Source organism: Octodon degus, unplaced genomic scaffold (assembly GCF_000260255.1).
Source record: "Octodon degus isolate 3935 unplaced genomic scaffold, OctDeg1.0 scaffold00121, whole genome shotgun sequence".
Classification (NCBI taxonomy): domain Eukaryota; kingdom Metazoa; phylum Chordata; class Mammalia; order Rodentia; family Octodontidae; genus Octodon; species Octodon degus.
Genome location: NW_004524697.1, coordinates 4,909,506 through 4,933,352, shown reverse-complemented (window position 1 = coordinate 4,933,352; position 23,847 = coordinate 4,909,506). Strand labels below are relative to the sequence as shown.

The window sequence follows — 23,847 nt, the reverse complement described above, 5'->3', positions numbered from 1 at the left end:
TATATATATATATATATACACATATATATATACACACACATAATAATAATGCAAGATTAAATAAGGAATTAAAAAGACTGCCACTTCATTTATTTATTCATAGGCTTAATAAACACAGGGTAGAGCTTGCTGTTTTAGTTTTCATTTCTTGCAAATTTATATTTATCCTTCCACAAATTCATTTTCCTGAATGGATTTATATTTCCCAATCAAGCTGGCAAAGATTCCTTTGTGCATTAGAATTTTAAATATTATCAAGACAAGTAAGTAAATAAAAATAATTAAAATGAATAGTTTATCATCATCTAAATGCAAACTAGTACAACACAGAGAAAACCTATGCCATCTTTCTTCATTATTTGCTTAACACTTATTAATTATGATAGTATATATCTCAATAAAAACAGAGATGTCGACAACAGTGTCGTGAATTGAAAAGCCAAGTACACACATCAACATATGGAATGATTTAATTGTACAAGCAACTGTAAATATTGGTAAAAGACTTATGGTCATTAAAAATGAACGTTATTCTTATAACACTCTTGTGTTTACAAAAATACCAAAGAGAATAAGGAGCTCTTCTAAACCCCTAAATCTGTTTTCTTCATTGTGAACATTTTATATAATCAGAATACATTAATTACCAATAAATATATAATCTAGATACAATTATTAACTACATTCACCCTGTTATCCTTTCCTTTAGTTCTAATCTGATGTCCTTTGTTATCCCTGACAACCTTCTTCTAGGGAGGGTAGGTAGTACATTGCATTTCATACTCATGTCTCTTTAGCTGTTTCAGGGAAAGGTGGCTTGCTAGATATTCCTTGTTGTTGAGCACAAGAGAATTTATAAAATATTTCTCTATTGGGATTTGATTCATTTTTTTTCTTGATCCTTACATTCCATCAAAGAACCAGGTTCACCTGGTTTATGCTCTAATTCATTCCAAGAATCAGCAATTTCTCCAAGGAGCCCTTGTTCCTGTTACTTGTTCTTGATTATTGATCATATGTTAAGATAATGACGTATGAGCCCAGTGTGCTTCTATCTATTGGGGTATCCAGGCTAGCAAGTATGTTAGAGAAATAACCCGGTCAAATGAAATTTCTCTTTTCAGTTTTTTAAGAATCTTGTACTTATTTCCACAGTGATTGCATTGATTTTTATACCTGCCAGCAATATAAAAAGACTTTTTTGTACCAAAATCTTTCTAGGCTTTGTTTTATTTGTTGTTGTTGTTGTTGATTATATAGCTATTCTAACAGGGATGACAAAGAAACTTGGTCTTGTTTGTGTTCTCTTTTTTCTAATGGTCAAAGATGCTAAACATTTTTTTACATATACTTTTTTGACATATGCAGTTCTCCCTTTAAAAAGTATTTTCACTTTATTTGCATGTTATTCATTGTGTCTTTTTATTTTCTAAGGTTTATTTTTGAGATTTTTAATACATAGAGATATTAGTCCTCTGTCCAAACAGTAGTTGACATTATTTTCCCCCTTTTTCTAGTTTATCTCTTCACTTTTTTGTTGTTTTTTTACTATGCCAAAACCTTTTAATTTGATACAAGTCCCTTTATTGTTGATTGATGCTGTTTTTGTGCAGCTGGGGTACTGCCCTTGAAATCCTTGCTTATTACGGGTCTTCAAGAGTTTTAGCTAAAATTTATCTCCCTGCAGGCTTAGTATTTCTGTTTTAGCATCTAGCTTTTGAACCACTTTTATTTTATTGTAGTACAGGGTGAAAGGCATGGGTTTAAATTCATGCTTCTGTCTGGGTTGGTGGTTTGAATAATGGTCAATTTTGGGGAAAGATCCTGGGGAACCGAGCATGGCGGTGGGGGTGGAAGGCCCACACAGGGATTGTTGATGACAAGAATAGCATAGAAGGGGAACAGGAGGGGAACTGCATGCTGCTGTTTTCCCAAAAGAAGCTCTGTTGTTTTCCCCATAGGAAATAGGTGTTGCCTGCGGAGGCCTTGACCACCTTGCTGTGGCTGGGTCACCGCTGTTCTCTTGAGGATGCTCTGGTCTTTCTTTGCCTTTGTCTTTAACGTGGCTTTGCTTCCCGACTCCAGTGCAGAGCCCTAAGCTTTCCTGGCACAGACCCTTCGCCCTGCAGGCAGAGACTTTCTAGCTTCCAACCCCAGCCCTCAACCTGTTTGTAGTACAGCTCCTTAATAGCTCCTTGCATGAGACAATGCCATGGACTCTGGGCCTTCAGTTGGACTCTCGTGGAACATCGCCTTGGTAATGAAGCCCTCATCTGTGTCCTCTGGGTCTCCAGAGTCAGACAGATAGCTTGCACTCTTCTGTGTTTGTGTTTTGGGGTAAAAATTATAAGATAATTCCATATATTCATGTGTCCTGTATTAAATCTATTTCCTGGCAAACCCTGACTACAGCAATATGGAAACCAGTTTTCCCCTCATCATTCATTAAAGCAGTAATCTTTTCCCCAGCAATGTTTTTGGTCTCTGTCAAACAGCAGATTACTGAAACTATGGGAGGTTTGTTGCATCCTCAATTCTATTCCACTGACTGATACATATATTTTTGTAGAATCATGCTGTTTGTTTCCTTTGTTTTCTGTAGCCTGTCAGATAACGTGAAATCTAGGTTTGTAATGTTTCTTCCTTTGTTCTTGTTCCTCAGGATTGTTTTTACTACTCTAAGTCTTTCCTGGTTTAATCTAAATTTTAGAAATCTTTTCTAGTTCTATGAAAGATGCTGATGGTATTTTGATTAGAATTGCATTATTATATCATTCATGGTAATGTGGCCATTTTGACAACTTTGATTCTGCCTATCCAAGAACAGGGATGTGCTTCTGTTTTCTAATACCCTCTTCAAGCTTTTTTTTTTTTTTTCAAAGCACTGCATTTTCTGTTATAGATAAATTTTACTTTCTTGCTTAGGTTAATTCTTAGGTATTTAAATTATATCTAAAGCTGTTGGGAATGGATTTTTTTTTCCAAATTTCTTTCTATTTAGGTTCATCATTGGTGTAAATAAATGCTCACTTTGTATCCTGACACTTCGTTGAATTTTCTTGTTAGTTCTGGAGATCTTCTGTCAAATTTCTTGTGTTGCTCATGTAAAGGAGGTTTTCATCTTTACCAATAACAATAGTTTGAATTTTCTTTCCATTTTGCATTTCTCTGAGTAGTGGTGAGGGTAGACATCCTTGTCCTGTTCTTCATTTAGATGAATAGTTTCCATTTCCCCACTTAATATGATTTCGGGAATGGCTTTGTCATGAATAATTTATTAGCTTGAGGTTTAGTCCATCTATGCCTATGTTCATTAGGGTTTTTATTATGAATATGTGTTGGATTTTATCAGATCCATTTTCTGATCATGTGATTAATATCTTTCCTTCTGCTTATGTGGAGTGTTACACTTACTGAGTTACATATTCTGAATAACCTTGCATCTTTGGGCTAATGCTGACTTGATCATGATGTATGGTCTTTTTAATGATTTATTGCTTCTGTTGCAAGTACCTTATTGAAAATTTTTACATATGTGTTTATTGAGGAATTTTGCCTGGAACACTTTTGTTATTGTTGAGTTGCTGCCTAATTTTAATATGAGAGTAATGTTAACTTCATAGATGAGTTTGGCAATGTCTTTCTTATTCAATTTTGCTAAAAGTCTCAAGTACTGGCATTAGTTCTTCCCTGAAATTTTGGTAAAATTCAGAGGTTAACCCATTGGGTCTATATTTCTTAGTTGACAGAGTTCTTATTACTACTTCTAGTTCCTGTTATTGGTTCAGACAAGGTTTTTATATTTTCATCATTCCATTACATTAATTTATGTGTCTGGAAATCTATCCATTTCAACTAAATTCCTCACATTATTGCACTATAAGTCTTTGAAATAATTTCTTGTTGTCCTCTGAATTTCATCAGTATCTGAAGCTGTTTTGTGTTGTTCATTTATAATTGTTTTGATATGAGTCCTTTTTGCATTCTTTTGTTCAATGTAGCTAAGGATTTATTAGTATTTCAAAGAATGACTCTGATTCATCGATCTTTTGTATTGCTTTGTCAGTTTCAATTCCATTATTTCTACCCTGACTATTATAGATGGATTTTTCCCTTCTAATAATTTTGGACTTGGGTAATTTTATTTTTGCAAGACCTTGAGATGCACCATTAAGGTTATTTACTTTGGATTGCTTTATTTATTTTTAAGTGTGGGCAGTCACAGCTATAAACTTCCATCTTAGAACTAATTTCATTATATCCCATGAAGTTTGTTGTGTGTGCTTTTGCTGTCATTTGACTTTAGGAATATTTTGCTTTGTTTCTTGCTTTCTTCTACAACTCACAGATTATTCAAGAGTCTAATCATATATATTTTCCATATGCTCACAAATTTTCTGGATTCGTTTTGCTATTGATTTCCAATTTTATTCTGTTATGAGCTGATAAGTTACAAGATAGTATTTCATTTCTTTTGTATTCATTTACACATGGTTCATGGCCAATTTTGGTTCATGTGCTACTGAGAAAAGTATGTATTTTGCTGTTAGGTGAAATACTCTATAAATACCTGATATGTGTTAAATCCCTCTTTTTGTATAACGTGATTCAATTCTGATATTTTCTTGATTTCTGGGGTAAGGGTTTATCTATTCATGTGGGTTTATCTATTCATGTCAGTAGAGTGGAGAATTTTCTCACTATAATTGCATTGATATGTTTGCCTTCTTGTATCCAATAGTTTTGTATTATGAAATTGATTACAGCAACATTTAGTACATATACAATCTCAGTGTTTATCTCTTCCTGCTGAACTGTTTCTTTTAGGAGTAGGTATTGAACACCTTTGTCCCTTCTCTTCAGGATTGACTTGATGTCTTCTTGGATTGAAAAGAATATAACTACATTTTTCAGGCACTGGTTGCATGGGGTATTGTTTCCTGTTCTTTCACTTCCAATCTGAATAAGTCAGGAATTCAGTTTAAAAATCTGTTCCAAATTCTGGGAAGATGACCACATTCATGTCCATGCACAGAGGATGGCCACGATCTCATTCATCACCTGATACAGACTTCGCCAAGGGGAGAGACATTTTGCCCAAGGCTTTTGTTCATAAGTCAAACTGTTCATAAATAGAAGCACTTGTGAACTATTACTGTATTTATTTATGGATGAATTATGTCTCTTGCAGATAGTTCCTGTTTACTTCATAAATTTGTTAGTGTGTCATTTGGTGTGGTAAAACCATTAACATTGAGTATCATTATTGAGAAGTGTAGGGCTGGGGAGATAGCTCAGTAGAATAAGCACCTACCTGGCAAGTGCAGGGTCTGGAGTTCAATCCCCAGTACCACAAAAAGAAGAAAGAAAGAAAGAAAGAAAGAAAGAAAGAAAGAAAGAAAGAAAGAAAGAAAGAAAGAAAGAAGAAGCATTGAATCCTGTCATTGTACTGTTTTTTCTCCAATAGCTCTCCTCATTGGAGGTGTTCTACCTTTTGCATTCTTTGATGGTTTTAAATTTATTGTCTCTGCATAAAATTGCCATCCATGATTTTGAGTGGAATGACTTTCCTGGTTGCATAGGGTTGCTCACTTTTGCAGACTACTTATTTTGTAATGTTAATTTATTACATTAAACAAAGCAATAGTTTTTAAAATTATATTGAGAATTTAAATATAGCTAAATTTTCAGTTAGTTTAACATATGCATAAATGGGTATTTATGCACACACACAGTTTATTTAAATAAAGCAAAAAAGCAAATAAACCAATAGATAATTTATGACTAAATAACATATCATCTTAGAAAGACATGAAATAAATTGTATTGTTCCTACTTTATAGAAACTATAAACTATAGAAAGTAAAACATTAGAAGTTTTACTGTTAGTCACTATTTTAGTTAAGAATCTGAATTATTTGCACATTTCAGACACTTGGCATTGTAGGGCAGTGTATATTAGGCTGTGTAGCTCAAAGACTAACTTACACATAAGTAAAATGTCCTATTTTATTTTTACACCATAGCATCTGTTCTACTCATTATAGATTCTTCCTAGCTTTCTTTCAGATTATATACTGATAAACCCATCATCAATTGAAAATAGTAAATAAAAAACACTTGAATGCCCATAACCTGATGAACACCGTACATTTGCACTGCCTATCCTACATGTGTTTAGAATACTTATATTAACCTGCATTTGGGCAAAATCACCAATGCAAGGCCTATTTTATAAAAATGTTAACTATTTCCTATACTTTATTGAGTACTGTATAGAAAAATATTGTACTTGTACTCTTTCATATTACTCAGTCAAAAAACTAAGTCAAACTATCATAAATCAAAGTCCATAATAATAGGAAATCTTATTTATCGATAGCTTTCAAGATTTCAAAGGCAATAAACTAGAACAAATTGTATTTCTATGCAGTTGGCACTCTTAATATAGAAATGATAAATACTATGCAGATGCTTATTAATTTTGTTTCATAAGCAAATGCAGACAAATCTTTTTCAAACTTAATAATATGCTTTTCAATCTCATATCCATGGCCTATAAAATAGAGTGCTTTAAATTTAGTTCTAATTTTTTTTAAAAAAGCTTCTTGACTGCAAGCTATAATTATAATAATCAAAATTGCTTTCTCGTAAGTAAATTATTTTCAGAGTGCAGAGGAGATACCAGGAAAGCACAATGATCTATTGTCGCTCATGTCTACAATTTGTTGAACAAGAAACCCTAAATTAAGAGCTTAGAAAACATCTTTGCTGGTATTTAAAATAATTAGCTGTGAAAGTCACGGTCCAAGACCCTTTTCAGATTTCGATTTTAAGCAGTTTTTCTTCTGCTTTTCAAGTCCTGACATTTTATTATTTGGCATTTAAAGAAGAGGAGACACTTCCCGCCTTGAAACACTCTAGACAATTTATATTTACACTTAATATCCAATGCTATTAATAATAACCTGATTTTGATATTCACTGTGATGGTGTTTCGGCATGAAAAGATCTTTGCTCCAGCTACCTAAGAAAGGTCTCTATTCTTAAGCAAAATACTTGTATAAGTACTACTTCAAAATGAAAATTTTCACTTGGAAAATATTATTTTTCATTCAACCACAAAATAAAATTATCTCCTAGGTAAATCTTTCATGTCTTAGGCAGTTTAAATTTATTTTGTCCTAAACTCAACAAATTTCTGCCTTCCTCTGTCACTTCACATTACTTACATAAATTTGTAAAAACCACAGTAAGAGTTATATTGTATGCTCTATCTGTTTATTTTTGAAAAATATTATTGTTTTATCATGTAAGCTGAATCAAGGGCATGAATGTTTTGCTGCATTAGTAACTTCCAAATTCCAAGTCCTACAGCAACACCAGGCACAGTGTAGGTGCTCAGTGAATGCTGTTTGAAAAAATGTCTTTTTTTTTTTTTTTTTTTTTACTAGAATTGCAGCCTTATTTTTTCTGGATCCCAATATGCTTTAGGTGCCAGAGCCACCATTCAGTACATACCTGTTGACTTAATTAGCTGAATGGTGCTTTGAACAGTTATACCAGGACTAAAGTATCAGTAGTGGAAGCAGAGCATCGTGTAAATACTCTACTCCGTATCTCCAAACAACATACTTGACTTTTTGTTAATTCATTTTACATCCTAGGTCGCCATACTCTTGTAAAGAAAAAAGAATGTTTGAACAACACATGTTGAATTTTAATATTTTTCCTTTGAGTAAGCTTACCAAATAATTAAATGAATTTAAAGCACCTATTAGGACAAACAGCCAAGACCATATTTGTTTGAGCTATTCGAGTATGAAGAACCTGCGTTCTGATTATTTTCAGTTTTTTGGGCAATTTCCTACAGATAAAAACTTAATATCACCACTTTAAAAGCTGTTTAAAATTATAACAAATGCTTTGGCAAGCATAGGGACCAGGGTTGAATCCCTGGTACCACATGCCACGCAAGCCGTGGCCGAGAGTCTCGGAGTGGTGTGCACGCCTGTAATCCCAGCGATAGGGAGGCTGAAAACAAGTGGGTCACTATGAATCTGAACTGTACAGTAAGACCCTATACCAAATACATAAATGGAAAAAATAAATAAAAATAAATGAGTAAATAGAATTATAGCAAAGCCAAAATTAGCAAAGGCTCACTAGAGATAATACTCAGGTCTCATTCCTGTCTGTGTGTTGGGTGAGGGGCCGATGGTAATGCTTATTTTTATGTAAGTGATTTTCAGTGACAACAGCCAAAATAACATGCTCTATAGTGACATTTCCAGGTTAGGAATCAAATTTGAGGATGTTGTCGACTAACCATTTATTAATATTAAGCTAAATTTATAAACTCAATTGTAATTCTGACTCTACTTCCATTATAAGACTTGTTTTGCTGGAAGATGTATAAAAACAATTGAGTGACTTCAAGTGGAAGAAAAAACTGACATTCCATTGGATTTCTCTGTCCGTATCACTCTTGTGACCAAACATCATTGCTTTTCTGTCTAATCTTCCTTTCCTATTTTTGTGCCATATATTCTCCTTTGGACAAGAACAGGGAGATAGGATTCATAGGAAAGAAGAATCATAGTGTAAGAAAACACTAACTCTGAAGACATCTCAGTGCACTGTTTTGTTCCCAACATACTGTTTAGGATGGGATTTATGACATTCATAAAAAGTCCCAAAGTAAAATCCAGCGAGTCATAAAACCTATGCCTAATACTTGTAGAAAACCACAAGTATATGAATTCTTCACCAAGAGGGGAACAGGAGATTTCTTTTAAATTTGTTTATTAATTTTATTGCGAAACAAATAGCAATGAGACAGTTTCAAAACCGATTAGTAGGACAGTTTCAATAACTAATGCATTGCAAATTATTGTCTTCGTAGTGGTTATTCATAGTACAAGATGCAGACATGACATCCTATGTCTCTCAAGTAAATGTTTGCCTAAAAAAGGTAATAAAAGGAGATTTTTGAAAATTAAAATAATATGCTATTTTGGAAAAAAAAAACTCTCTGCTTTCGTATTGTCACATATGTGCTACCTACTTTCGTGATAGTTTCTGGGTTTTTTTGCTTTCTTTATTTGTTTACTTTTTCTTTTCTTCCATCTTGTCCCTTAGGGATCATAGCTAGAAAATTCTGTGATGGGAAAAATTCTCAACATACTTTTCATATTTTTAAGATGTGATCGCGTTGATATTTCTCCAAGGTATGCTGCTGCATAGCAACGAGGGGTATGGAAGATGCTCCTGCTGAGTCCACAGGCTTCTGTTGTGATGAATGAAAGTATAAATTACAGTAATTTTGAGGGTCATAATGCCACTATTCTATATCATATGCTAAGATGAAGATTGAGTCTGTCTGCAGGAGTAGGGCTGCTGCTGAGCTCCCAACCCTGCCTAATATTAAGCAAGGTATTACTGGCCACTTTAAATCTGTTCTCTTTAACTTAAAATAGTATATTTTATATTATCTTCTTTATTCAGTGCCAAAAGTTTGTTACTGATTCTGGCCACTAGCAGAAACTTTTGTTAACTTAAAGTGTATTTTGGTTTTATTGATGAAACTTAAGAAGTGACAAGTTAGAATAAAAATGTGCTAATACATGCTATGTTCTTCTCTTTCACCTACATATTGAAACACAGAAGCATCTTTTAAAATTTCAAAGCATCCCAAGAAATGATAACATGAGAGTGATTTTGCCTTCACCTAGGCAAAGAAATATGACATTTAATCTTTCCACTGACCACAGAGGTGAAGATTTCATTTAAAATATAGTTTGCAGGGCAGCTGGAATAGGAGGGAAGAAATGTCATAATTCTCAAATTGTGTCTTTCTTCTAATACATAAATATAGTAACTTAAAAAGTTATTAAAGTAAAAAGTATGACAGAACTCTTTTCTTGTAAATAAACTCCATAGATCAATTTGTACACTAAAGATGAACATTGCTAGAAACAAAATTGTGTGTCATCCAGAGTAATGATCTCATCTAAGAGCATTTAGTCTCAGTTGCTTTATCTTTTTAATCTTCAAAATTAAACCTGGGTACCATCAAGTTACCATATGTAAGAACTCAGTCCTGTCATTTTATTCTTTTTTTTTTTTTTTTTTTTTTTTTTGTGGAACCAGGGATTGAACTTGGGCCCTTGCACTTGCCAGGCAAGTGCTTATTCCACTGAGCCATCTCCCCAGCCCCTTGTCATTTTATTCTTGAGAAATCACTTCACTAGTGTGTGTCCAGGTTTTTGTCTTTAGTTATCCAATCCTTCCTCAGTCAATTTTGTGGGAAAAGCATTCTTTGCTCTCTAGACTTTAAGTACTAACATAAATAGAAATGATGCAACACAGATGCAAGTATCTGCAAATTAAATTTACCCCAGAAAAAATAGAACACCCTGCACTACTGAGCAAGCCATGTAGGACGCTGATCAACGCGGCCACATGTCTTTCTCATGTTTCAGAGACAGGATCTGGTGCCATGTGCCTTCGGAATGGTTGATTCCATTGAAAATGTTAAGATCTAAAATTGTGAGCTACCCTCTGCAGTGCAGGTCGCTGCGTGATTCACCCATGTCAGCACTCAATCCTGTCACAAAATCCTCTTTTGGAAGGTCAGGAGGGTAAAGTTTACCAGTCCAATCCAGGTCAAAGCTTATTTTGTCAGTGTCTTGAAATTATCTTACAAGAAATGTCTCTGAGAATTTAGAGAAAATTTAAAGAACATGTTGGTTCAAAGGCATGAAATACTAGTTTGTGTCTGGTGCCAGCTAACCATAATGTCTTGTAGGAGCATAAAGCTTTCAGGAAGTTCTCTGTTTGTTCTTTGTGACACACTGCATGCTCCAGCATTAGGCTCAAGCTCAGAAAGGGGAAAGCTATTACAAAAATAACAAACTAACTTCTACATACTGTTTTATTCCAATGATTTTTATTTTTAGATCCCCTAATGATGGCGTTTTGCCCACTATTTGGAGTCCAAAGTCTCCTGGAATGACTTTTCCCTACTTAGCCTTATTTCTTAACATATTTCTAACTGAATTTATGTAATTGCTTTGGCATTCCATCGAAGTGACAAAGCACCTAACATAAACAAAACAGAAAAGATGGCCTTTGATTTTTATTTTGGCTCCCAACTTCAGAGTGTCTTCATGGACCCAGTGTCATAGGCCTTGCATGTGCCTGAGGCTGAGGGCTGAGAGCGTTTGTCAGGGCAAAACTCCTTAGCCTATGGCAGCCAAGACATGAGAAAGAGAGGGAGTGGAGAGGCAAAGATAAGATGCACTGCCCCAGGACACTCCCCAGTGACTGGCTCGCTCCAATAAGGCCCAACCTCCCGTAGTTTCTACCTCCTCCCAAAGCCCAATACATTATGAAACCCTAAGTAAATTAATCCACTCATGATATCAGAGTGCTTCCATTCCAATCTCTTACCCAACCCCCATCTTCCTTCCCAGTTGCTGCGTGGGGAAGAAATACGTCTGCACATGTCCATTTTTAGGGACATCTTCATTCCAAGCCATAGCAGCAATAAAGGCTGAATAATAGGAGGATCATAATACTTAGCATATTTTGTTTAGTTTAATTAAATCATAAGATCTACAGGCAAGTGTAGTTTAAATCTTTTTTTTTCTTATTAACATTTTAATTTTGATTCAGAATGGAAAGACACTTATTTTGTCAAGTATTATGTATTGTACATAATCATGTGTTATACTTTTTAATTTTTTTCTCATTTCTTTTTTTATTCATTTTTATTTTTTTCCATGATTTTATTGACAGACAAATAACAATGAGACAGTTTCAAATCAAACTGGTAGGACAGTTTCAATAATTAACACATTGCATACTGTCTTCCTAGTGGTTATTTGCTGTACAAGATGCAGACATGTTATCCTAATTATAAACACTATTAGAACAAATCCCTCTATTCATTAAGAGAATGTAACTATATGTCTATCCTAACCATTTTGAATACACAGATACAACATGGACATTCATTTATATATCCTGTTTTTTGTTTAGTTCCATCATTTGAATATTATAGGTGTGTTAACTCAGCAAAATATTCTGAGAGTCCAGCAATCCATAATATTATTGGGTCATAATGTGCCACTTATTAGTATTATCAGTCAGGCAATCCTATCAATATGTGAATTAGAATTTTCTGAGCCCTAAGCACCTGATATATATATTGAATGTTAGAGCTGGGGGGATAGCTCAGTGGCACAAGTGCCTGCACAAAGTCCTAAGTTTGATCCCCGTACTACAAAAATAAATGAATGAATGAATGTTAATTATTATCATCTACTTTTTCCCACCCAGAACTTTCACTGTATTTTTTTTTCGAAACAGACCTATATTTTAAAGCACACCTCTAGTGGTTTCAATATATGATGCTTACACACAATTCATGAACTCATAACCATTATTATATTACATTAACATCTAGTATAATACATCTTGGCCCATATAACTTATGATTGGTTCAACATAGACTAAAATGTATGTGTTTACAACTACCACTATGTTATACTGACAGGATAAATACCCTCACTATCTATAAAAATAAGAGAAATGGTGAAAAATATTGGCAGATATCTATCTATCTAGATAGATAGATAGATAGATAGATAGATAGATAGATAGATAGATATACACACATGTATAAGTCACCTTACATTATGCTAATGGTTTTCTCATTCTTTCTATGAATTACTACATAAAAACTTGTGAAATACATAAGGTAGGTATTATCATTATCAGCCTAACATCATCTGTGACTTTCCTGGAGGCCCAAAAGCAGCACAGAATTCTTGGTTATGGTTAGAAACACTAATTTATGACTCCTGATCCGGAATCCATTGTCCTTCCATAATATAACATTATTTTCCATCAAAAGAAGTAAAATAATTTATACACTGTTGATTGTGATTATAAAAGTGGTTAGTGATATATAAGACAAGTTTCAGAGTGTAAACTATTTAATCTTTAGAGATATAAAAATGTGTCTTTTCAATGTCATCCCCACTGGCAGCTATCATAAGATCCCTCCAATGTAAGAGCCGAGGAATAAGTTCTTCCCTGCCAGATGTTGCCATGTTGACAGCCCTCAGGAAGTGTTTGGAGATTATTTTAAAAGTTAATAACTGCAATAAGGAGCACCAGAGTTCATTAGTCCATAGAGTAGGACAAAGTTTTTCATTCATGTGCATCATAACACTGACCCTAGTAGGTATTTGAGTCTGTCACTTCTCAAATCCATTGTCCTTTCTTAAATACATTTCCTAAAGATATTTTATCCTTGAAAACTTATTTCCTTAACATTTTCAAAGTGTGTCATTTTTTCAAAGGCTCAGGCTATAACCCTTAGATGCAGTTCGTATTTAGTATATTCTCTGTCACGTCCCTGACATCTTTTTTTTTTTTTTCCAGTTAACATTGCAGTAACCTGACAATGAATAAAACGTTCTCAAGGTGAAAACTGAAGGGTGCTTGCTCACAAATCAATGGCTGACCTAAGGACAAGTCTGAAATATATGTTTCATGAAGGCTCAATATACTTCACACTTATTTCACAAGGTCATAGATAATAGGTCTGTGCCAGCCTAATCGTATAGAGGCATACGCTGTGATAACCCTGAAGATAAGCAAATGGATCTGGGCAATGGAGATTGCTTTGGTGAAAGGAAAGGTCAGATTACTAATGGATCATTTACTGGATTATTAATCTTTCTGAAACAAGATAATTGTGTACGAATCCATTGGGATTGATTTAGGCTTATTCACCTACCATTCAGGCAGTTGAAAAGGATACAAGTATACTAAATCCTTAACTGGTCATTAGTACATTGTGACACATGTTATCCAAAAGAATTTTAGCTCTTGTCCTAATGTAACAGTTATGTTACTTTCCTATTCTGAAGGCTTAGAAGCCTCTAACCACTAACAAACCTCAAAACCATCTATAGTACTTCTTGAAATATAGATCTCTGTGTTACTCTTCACTCGAAGTTTTTAATTTAATAAGAATAAACTGGAACTGAAAAATTATATTTCTAAAACCTTTCAGGTAATGCTCTGAGCAGGGGTGGTATGTACAGAAGAGATATTTGTGTAGCAAGTCATCAGGTAACATTTATTAAAATACAGTGTCAATGGGCTGGGAAGATTGCTCAGTAGAATAAGCACTTGCCTGGTAAGCACAAGGTCCTGAGTTCAATTACTGAAAAAAAAAAAAGTACAGTGTCAAAAAGCTTATTTTAATCTGATTTCTTTATGATCATAATTCTGTTGTTTTGGTTTGGTTTGGTTTTCACAGTACTGAAGACTAATTGCAGGGCCTTCCCACTAAGCTCCATGCCTAGGTATCTTTAATTTTCAGACAGGGTATCCCTTTCATTAACTGCCACAGCTGGGCTTCAGTGGAAGTTCCTGTTTCCTCAGCCACACAGAGTGCTGGGATTGCAGTCATGTGCCACCATGCCCAGCTTTCAATTTTTCTTGTACAGTCAGAACTGCTGTCATTTTGGCCAAGAACCTGACTTCAATATTGTACTATTTTGTTTTTCTCACCTGATGTTTGTTTTGTTTTGTTGGCTATTTAGTAATAGAACTTCTTTGGCTTATGTTATTTTAATTTATTTATTTACTTTTTTTCTTTTTTGGTGGTACCTGGGATCAAACTCAGGACCTTGTGCTTGTTAGGCATGCACTTATTCCACTGAGCTATCTCCCTGCCCCACCCCCGACTTGCATTGTTTTAAATCTTACTTGCTTTTTTAAATTTTTATTTCTAGAAATAATTTTCTTAAAGCTCTTAGGAGATTTTTTTTTTAAGTTTTCTGTGCTATAAATTTCTTCTGCTTCTTTTTGGCTTTTATTTTTTTGTTTTTACTTTTGGCCTCTGAATCGTCTATCTTATGTTGAACATTCTTTCAAATGCCTGGTAATCCTTGGAGCCTATTGGTACTTGTGAATAAAGTACCCTTGAATGTCATTACTAAGTATGCATGGAGATTTGGTACCATATCTCTTACTTCTGATTCTAATTCTGCAAATCATAACTTGTCAATCATTTGTCTAATTGTGTACATTGCAATCTGGCAGCTTTCTGGAAGTGAGTGAAGGAGGGCAGTTTTAGGAATCGTGTTTTGTTTTGCTTTTTCTTACACACATTATACACCCTTTTTATTGAAAAGGTTAGTTAGGGGGTGCTTTGGGAGGTTCAGAACACGTTATGGATATTTCCTTTATTTCTTTTTTTCCATTTTATTTTTTCCTTCTTTTTTAATTGTAATGAGAAAAAAAGATAAAATAGCAATGAAACAGTTTCAAAAAAGGCTAGTAGGACTATTACAATAATTAATGTATGGCATTTTTTGTCTTCATAGTAGTTATTCAGAGGGCAAGATGCAGACATATTTTGTCGATACAATATTAGTATAAACTTTTATTCTCAATGAACTAAGAGCAAGTAGTTGTATATCTATCCTAACTCTCTTGTGTATACATTTATATACATATATATATATATATATATATATATATATTCTTTTTTTTCACAGCAAAACAGTCCTTTATTTATACTTTTGTGAAGATAGCAATGCATAACACTAAGTTGCCTAGCAACTGATAGCTAACCTTAACCAGACAGGATGTTCATCTCAGGAGTGAGGTAGCTTGTTTGTTTTAAACGCTAGAATCATGTTTAATATATAAATGATCACAGAAGCCTAATTTGTAGCTCAGCTTGGCCCCCTTGTGTTCAACTGTTTCAGACAGCCCAAGTGCAGACTTCTTTCCTGTCCCAGTGTTCAGGGGGTGGAGCATGCACCCGATGACCCTCAAAATCACCTCGCAAGAGGAGAGAGCAAGTCCAGGACAGTCCAGCAGCTTCTTATAAAAATTACTCTATTTCTTTCATTTTTTTAATCCTTGTCCTCAGAATTACATCAAGTCTCAAATTCTTCACTATTTTCAAAAAGTTCAATACACAAAAATATACTCTTACTGTGCTATATCCTAACATTCCTTGTAGTTCTTAGCTGTTCACAAGTTTATGCCAGTGCCCTTGTCCGCTTTTGTGATGCCTCAGGCACTTTGCTGTCACTTTCAGTTAGTTTATGGAGAGAGTAAATATCAACATTTGTGTTCAATGTACCTCTCTTTAACACTTTAAAGAAGTTTATGCTTTATGCATATCAAAATAGGGGAAAGAGTACATTGTTAACCAGAGAAAGCTTGAATTTCACAAGAATGTGTTCTATGTTAGAAGATGTTAATTCAAAAGTCATGTTTGGGGCTGGAGAGATAGGTCTGCGGTCTAAGCATTGGCCTGGCAAGCTCAGCACCCGGGTGAGATCCCCAGAACCACATGACGAGCTCAACCTAGATCCCCAGGCGTGCTGTGCCGGCCCCAAATCTGGGCCTGGTGGTGCAGGCCTATAATCCCAGCACGGGGAGACTGATGCAGGAGGATCACTCTGAGTCCAAGGTGCATAACGGGACCCTGTACCAAACAAAGAAATAAATAAGAATTTTTTTTAATTTTAAAAGTCATGTTTGTAAGTTGGTATTATCCACATCAGTACTGGACATCTTCATTAGTTCTCAGTAACAGTGCAAATGCAACATTTAGTGTTGATGCAAAAATGTAGGTTGTGCACTTTAAAATTATTTAATTATACATTTTCAGTGACTTTAGAGCATTTCTAAGATCGAAAAATAGTTTAATTTTTCTGAAATATTAGCTGTGTCTCCTCCACATGACTTTTAAAAATTAATGTTTTACCACCTTTATTTCTTGTTTCCCATATCTTTCCTTTCTTTTCATCTTTTGAAAATTTATCGCTTCTCTTCATGTGCCCTGTTCTAACTGCCATAATTTCTGCGAGATTGTTGTTCCGTTCGGCTCCTCGCTGCTGTCGTTGCCTCTGTAACAAGCAGCAAATTCACAGAACGTGCACGTTTCATCTGGTTTGGAGAGTCTTTTGTACGATTTCAAATTATTTTTAAAATATATGCCCTATTTTCATCCTTTTAAAAAGTGACCTTTCTTAAGTCATAAAGACAGAGTAAAGGTGAATACTTATATAGGCATAATGGATTCATTTTCTAAAACTAGCAATTATGGCATTTTATTTGCTTTGGAAAACCTTGCAAAATAATACTACTTCACTATAATTATTCATCTTTTGATCAAATTCACTGTTTTCCTCCTTTTTTGGGGGGGGGGAGGTGGCGCCAGCTTAGCTTGTCCTGGGGGCAGGGCTGGCATGGTGGCCCCTACTGTTGCCTAAGCTTGTCTAAGCAAGGAGTTTAGACTGCTGAGCTATCTTGCCGGCCCTAAATTCACTATTTTTTGTACTTTTTAAAGTTGTCTCCCTTCTGTAGTTATACTATTTATTTATTTCCGAGAAACTCAAATCAGAAATGAAATAGATAAGTAACACAGAAGTGAAAAAAATTATTTTACATTACCTTGACTACCAAGATTGTAATAATAAATATCATTCAAAATAATTTGTTTCTTGCTGCCAAAAATAAATACAAAATGAGAGTAGCTTCAGAGATGCATATAAGCATGATTTTTCAAGTTGCCATTGTAATACGTTAGGCTTGAGAAAAATATATAATATGTGTTGCAAAAAGGGATTATTCATGGGGGAAAATTTCAACTTTAAATGCAAACATGAACTATCCTTTAGCTGAATACAGTACTTAAGTTAGGTGGACTACAGTTACAAAGACCACGATTTCTGTCTTACCAGAATTAGCCCAAATCTTTGCTTGGTAACTGTGATTTAATTAAAATTATTAAATTCTCTGGGCCTCACCTCAGTTTAATTTACAGGAATGTGGGGCTTTATAACTCAATCTGCATATGATACATATTAATGAAAGAAGCTTCTTGCTATACCCAGGCAGCTTAACACAGGACCTGGCTCATGGAGAGCATTCAGTGATAGCTAATATTGCTCAAAAGTCATTTACAAACCAGTTAATCAAAATTAAAAAAAGCATGGACTGCAAACAAAATTAATTAATTTAAAACAAAATAGTTAGTATTACCAATATTTACACTTTGGGCAAATGAAAATTCCTAGTGTTTTTGTTGTTGTTGTTGTTGTTGTTGTTGTTTATGCTGAGAGGTGATACAGCAGTAAGTTACTAAGTTTTCTGGGATAAATAAAATAGGAAGTAGTAGGAGTTGTGGGTGAGGAATGTTGTCATTTTAAAGGTTTGACAAGGATTTAAAAATGTGTGTTTATCTAGTCACTAGCATTAGTTTTCTTTGCACTGTTCTCAGAGGCATCACTTGGTTAACAAATATTCTCTGATTGCCTGTTATGTACCCGGCTTGTTTGCCTGCCATGCAGAAGAAAGTACCTCCTTTTTATGCCTGAATACTTTCCTTTTCCGCAGACGTTCCCACTGGGCCTGGGAGATGGGCAATTCTATTCATGGACAGATGGTTTGAGAAGAAAGGACTGGCATGACTATGAGAGCATTCAGAAAGAGGCAATGCGCTCAGGTATGAAGCCCAGTGTCAGCCAAAGTGCTGCTTTCCTTACTGTAGCGTCTCATTTTCACTTACCGTGTCTCAAATCAGTGTTTTCTTCCACACATTGTCTTCTGGGGACATTGGTGATTAGCAATGGACAGAAATGAAGGAGTTCAAATTTCAGGAAAAATACAAATGTTGAGTATCCTCTCCAACAGAAACTGCAGGGGAAGCCATTATACTTTGAGAAAATGATAATTCCTTGCCAGTCATTTCGGGGGATATATTTGGATTCCTGAATCAGACATGGCCTGGTAGACCATGTATTTTGAGCATGACTCACTCATCAGAACTGAAGCATACAACATTGCAAGGTGTACAAAGGCCACTATAATTACTAGGCAATGTGCATTATCTAAGGGATACCACAATTTGTAGTCATTTCAAGAACTGTAAATCACAGCAGCTGGGAATCTCAGGTTGGCAATTTTTTGACAAAATATATGGGCAGGTAAATGTAGTCCAGTTTGAACACACATAGCAGGATTGTAATCTTGGATTAGAATTAGAAAACAAAGTAGTAGAAAAGAATTCATCTTGCTTGAAAGAGTCAACCATGAGGTTGTTGGAAGCAAAGATGGAAAAGGGCATACAAGTAGATGGAAAAGGGCATACAAGGTAGGAAATCTGTATTCTATTATTTGGCAAATGCAGCTCTTCTTTCACGGTGAAGATTTCAAGACATGAGCAGATACTTCTTGGTGGACACGTTGTCACAGCACGCAGTTGCTATATCTGGGTGAAATCAGCAACGTGCTTAAGACTACCCACAGCCTTAGGTCCTGGGGCAGCCTTCCACCCTCTCACCCTTCAGGAGAACTGGGGGAGGTGTTTAAGTAGTCATGAAATTGACATGGTTGTTCTAGTCAGCAACAACTGACATATTTAGTCTTCTTTCATTTCCTTCTCTCAACTCTTTTTTATCTGAGTAAATCTCACTCCCCCGCATTACATTAAAGTAGCTTGCCCCCACAATATTAAGAGAATCAACCTTTTCCAGATTTCGTTGTCTTTCCATGTTAACCATGACTTCTTGCATCTTCTTTTGTCTGTTTTGATATGATCAACTCTATATTAATCCAACCATCTCTTCATAATTTGACGCTGCTCAAGTATTTTGGACATGATCACATTTAATTACTAACTGAACCTACTTCAAATTAAGAATAAAATTACCAATAATTTATGGAATACATAATTTGTACTAGATACTATTTATATCTTACAACAATTTAGATGGGTATTATCTTACCAAATTTGTAATAAAATTTAATCCCTAAGAATTTTTAAAGTTTTGTGCAAATTTAAATAGCTCATAACATTTAAAGAACCACTTTTTTTTTTTTTTTCAGTACCAGGTATTAAACTCAGGACCCTGCACTTGCCAGACAAGCACTTACACTATGGAGCTATCTCCCTGGCCTTTAAAGAACCATTATCTATCACGCTATATTATACCTTATTGTCTAATATCATAGAGTAATATTTGTACAGTATTGAATAATAATGAAGAAATAAATGGGGGAGAGAGAGAGATACCTCAATTCAGTTTATTTTTTATTTTATTTATTTATTTGTTTATTTTTTTGTGCAACCAGGGATTGAACTCATGCCTTTGCGCTTGCCAGGGAAGTGCTTATTCCACTGAGCCATCTCCTCGGCCCCCTTCAATTCAGTTTTGTTTTTTGGTTTTTTTTTTTTTTTTTTTTGGCAGCTCAGCCGACCCTGAGGGTGGGGCTGGTATGGCATGTGGTGCCAGGGATTGAACTGTGGTCCCCTTACCATGCCTAAGCAGGTGCTTTAGACCACTGAGCTATCTTGCCTACCCCCATACCTCGATTCAAATCCTAACTTTTTTGTATTTATTTATCCTTCTGCTTTAGTCTCCCAAAGTAGCGAAGCTACACTTATTTAGTACTGTTCTCTTATGCAGATTAATTTATGTTCTCATATTTATATTTGTATGTCAAATTGCCCTAAAGGGTAAAGATAACATTTTTAAAATGACTGGTTAGTTAATTGGTGACTTTAGAAATTCAGCAAATTATATTAGTATTTATTAATCCATCTAAGCTACTTTTATACAAATGGTTGTTCCAATCTTCTGTTTAGACCAATAGGTTTTGAATTCAAAAATCTGCACAATTATTTCTGCTTCATTTCATCCTCTTAAACATGTAGATACATAAACACTTTACATTCTTATCTGCACATGGATCAAGAGAAAACTGACAAGGAAATGTGATGATAATAAAGATTTTCAACACAAATTTTTTTGTTCAATTTAAAACCTTGTATGGCTAAGGAGATAGCTCAGTGCTCTAAGCTCCTGCCTGGCAAGCGCAATAAAACAGGCTTTGATTCCTGATACCCGCATGCTGTGCCAGCCGCATGCTGAGCTGGCCACCAAAGCTGGGCTTGCTGTGCACACCGATATTCCAGCGCTGGGGCAGCTGAGACAGGACGATCACTATGGCTCTGAGTTGTGTAGCAAGACCCTGTGCCAATTAATTAGTCAATTAAAACTAATTTGTGACTTTTACATGATTCCCTTGGAGAAATGAAGTACGGCAACAGATTGGATTTTTTAAACTTTTATATGGTATACCATATCATAAGCAAGTGTTTTAACACACACACACACACACACACACACACACACACACACACTGAGGAGCATAGTCAAATATTTAAAAAAAAACAATCAAGGTATCATGGAACCAGGCCAAGAAGAATTATTTTTGCTGTTACTTTCTAAGACTTAAATTTTGTGTTTAATTCCTTTTCTCCAGAGTTAATTACCATCTGTGTATTTATCTTTAAACAAACACTGTTACACTTTGCCTGTGTTTGAGCTTTCTCTGAAAATTGAGCCATATTTTATTAATTTATTATTGAAGTCAAAATTACTTTTTAGGATTAATCTATGTCAGTATATGCAACATGAGCTGATACTTTTTTACTGTTTAAATTTCTATAAATTCTCTTCTTCTGGAACATTTGGATCACTTCCAGGCTGGCATTATTCGTTGTAATATTCCTGTAAGATTTCCTGCAGATTGTCTTGAGGTGGAGATACTGTTTTATTATGGTATTTATTTAATAATAGATTTGTCTGTCCAGGGAATCCACATTTCAACTTTATTTGACCATGACAAACCTTTTCCAAGTTGTTCTTACAATTTCATTTCAATCAATAATGGAATGAATTCCCAATACTGTATAGCACTGTCAATAGTTAATGTTGTCTAAATATTGTTTTTCAATTTGATGGCATGAAGTGGTACCTCATTATCATTCAGATTGTCATTTCACTAATTTTAATGTGATTAATATTTTTATATCTATGTCCCATTGCTTCTGCAATTTTTGGTAAAATTCTTGTTTATTTCTCTTACCAGTATCTAATTTCTTTGCCCTCTGGACTCACACAGTGCTGTTAGTTTAGGTTTCATGACAGCCTTGGATGGTTACATGTCACAAAAACCCCTCACATTTTGCAGAATTAAACATCTCCATGTACAATTTAAGAAATAGATCTTAAGTTTGATGTAGTTAAATGCAAAAGAAATTTTCTAAAGTATTGATCATAGTGATGTTCTATGCTATCTTTTACATCATTAATAATTTTACATTTTTAATCATAAATCCATCTTGTCTTCATTTTTAAATATGAAGGATCCAATATTTATTTAGTTTTTATGAACTTTAGAAGTTTTTATTCTTCTCTTACTGGAAGCATTTGCTCTATAAATTAAGTTGCTGATCCTGGGTTTATAATTCTATTTTATGAATAAATATTTTCATATAAAAATGTAATAAATTGGGGCTGGGGAGGTGGCTCAGTGGAATAAGTGCTTCTGTGGCAAGCGCAAGGACCTGAGTTCAATCCCCAATTCTGCAAAAATAAGTAATAAATTATATAGAATATTCTGATGACAATTACTGATATCTATTAGAGCTGGTATCTGTTAAAGAACATTTTCTTGCTCTCTGTTGGCATGATTACCATTCATGTATGGGATCCTTCCTTACAATCCTAGACTCAGATTCAAGTTGCACATACACATTCACTGATATGCCAAAATAACTGGAATTTTTCAGGTATATTCAACATCTTGATAAATTAGAGAATAATTGATATGATCCAGTATGATAATTTGATATGATGACTATTTTCCAGTTTGATAGTTATCCATTCAATGCTGTGCCTAATTTTTTCTATTATTAAATTTAAAAATGAGTTTATAATTGTATACTTAGTTTTTTATGTTAATGTTAGAAAACTAATATTATTTTGATGTTTTATCCATTTTTACATTATTTATACTACACATTGTAGCTGATGTCTAGAAATACATGTTGTTTTAGTATTAATTTTTAAAATTGTCTAAAATTTTCTATTAATTAATGTGACATGAGTGGAAGATATTTGGGGACTCTAAGTATAGAGATTCACGGTTTTAATTTTTCCCTGATTGATCGCAAAATTTCCATTCTTTATTCCTTTTTTCTATGCATGGTAAGAGCATCAGTGTAACTTCCAGTAGTTGGTAATAATGGCTGTGCTCTTACAATAGAAAATGAATATTCCTTTTAAAATTTGTGTTTATGTTCCTGTTTATCTTTCTATCAAATATAAGTACTTTGCCATTTATTAACCTCATATGAAACTTCTTTATGTTGTAACAAATATATTTAATCTTCTGACCTTGGTTGCTGAGAGTTCGTGAATTTTGTTTTTGAAATAAAAAAAATTATTTTAGGAAGTATTTTCTTGCATAAATTAGTATGGTTAATAGTTTTCTCCTTAATATGTTATTTGTATAAACTATACTTCTTTCATAATAGAAAGCAAACTCATGAACCTGGACTAAATTTGTCCTTTCATTATTCACTGTGTTTCATTTACCAATAACATTTTGAAGTCTGTACTCATGAATTAATTAATTATTTAATCTTGTCCATAATTTTTTTCTGTAATATCCTTGTCAACTTTTGGTAACGACATAATGATAGTTTCATAAAATGATTTGATTACTATTAACTATTTTTCTTTTTTTTTGGAAGGAATGTTGCTTTTATTTTTTTTTCCATAATTTTATTGAGAAACAATAGCAATGAGACAGTTTCAAACCAAATCAGTAGGACCGTTTCAATAATTAACACATTGCATACATTCTTCCTGGTGGTTAATTGCTGTACAAGATGCAGACATGATATCCTATTTACAAACACTATTAGAACAAATCCCTCCATTC

General features: G+C 34.2%; 1 protein-coding gene across 1 annotated transcript in view; it reads left to right on the top strand.

The window, feature by feature from the left end:
• The window catches only part of Galntl6 (polypeptide N-acetylgalactosaminyltransferase like 6), a 1,205,609-nt gene that overhangs the window by 417,856 nt on the left and 763,906 nt on the right, over nt 1–23,847 (top strand). Inside the window, exon 2 of the mRNA XM_004640251.1 lies at nt 18,448–18,556. Within this exon, the coding sequence (XP_004640308.1) occupies nt 18,448–18,556 (109 nt within the window). The remainder of the gene's footprint in view (nt 1–18,447; nt 18,557–23,847) is intronic.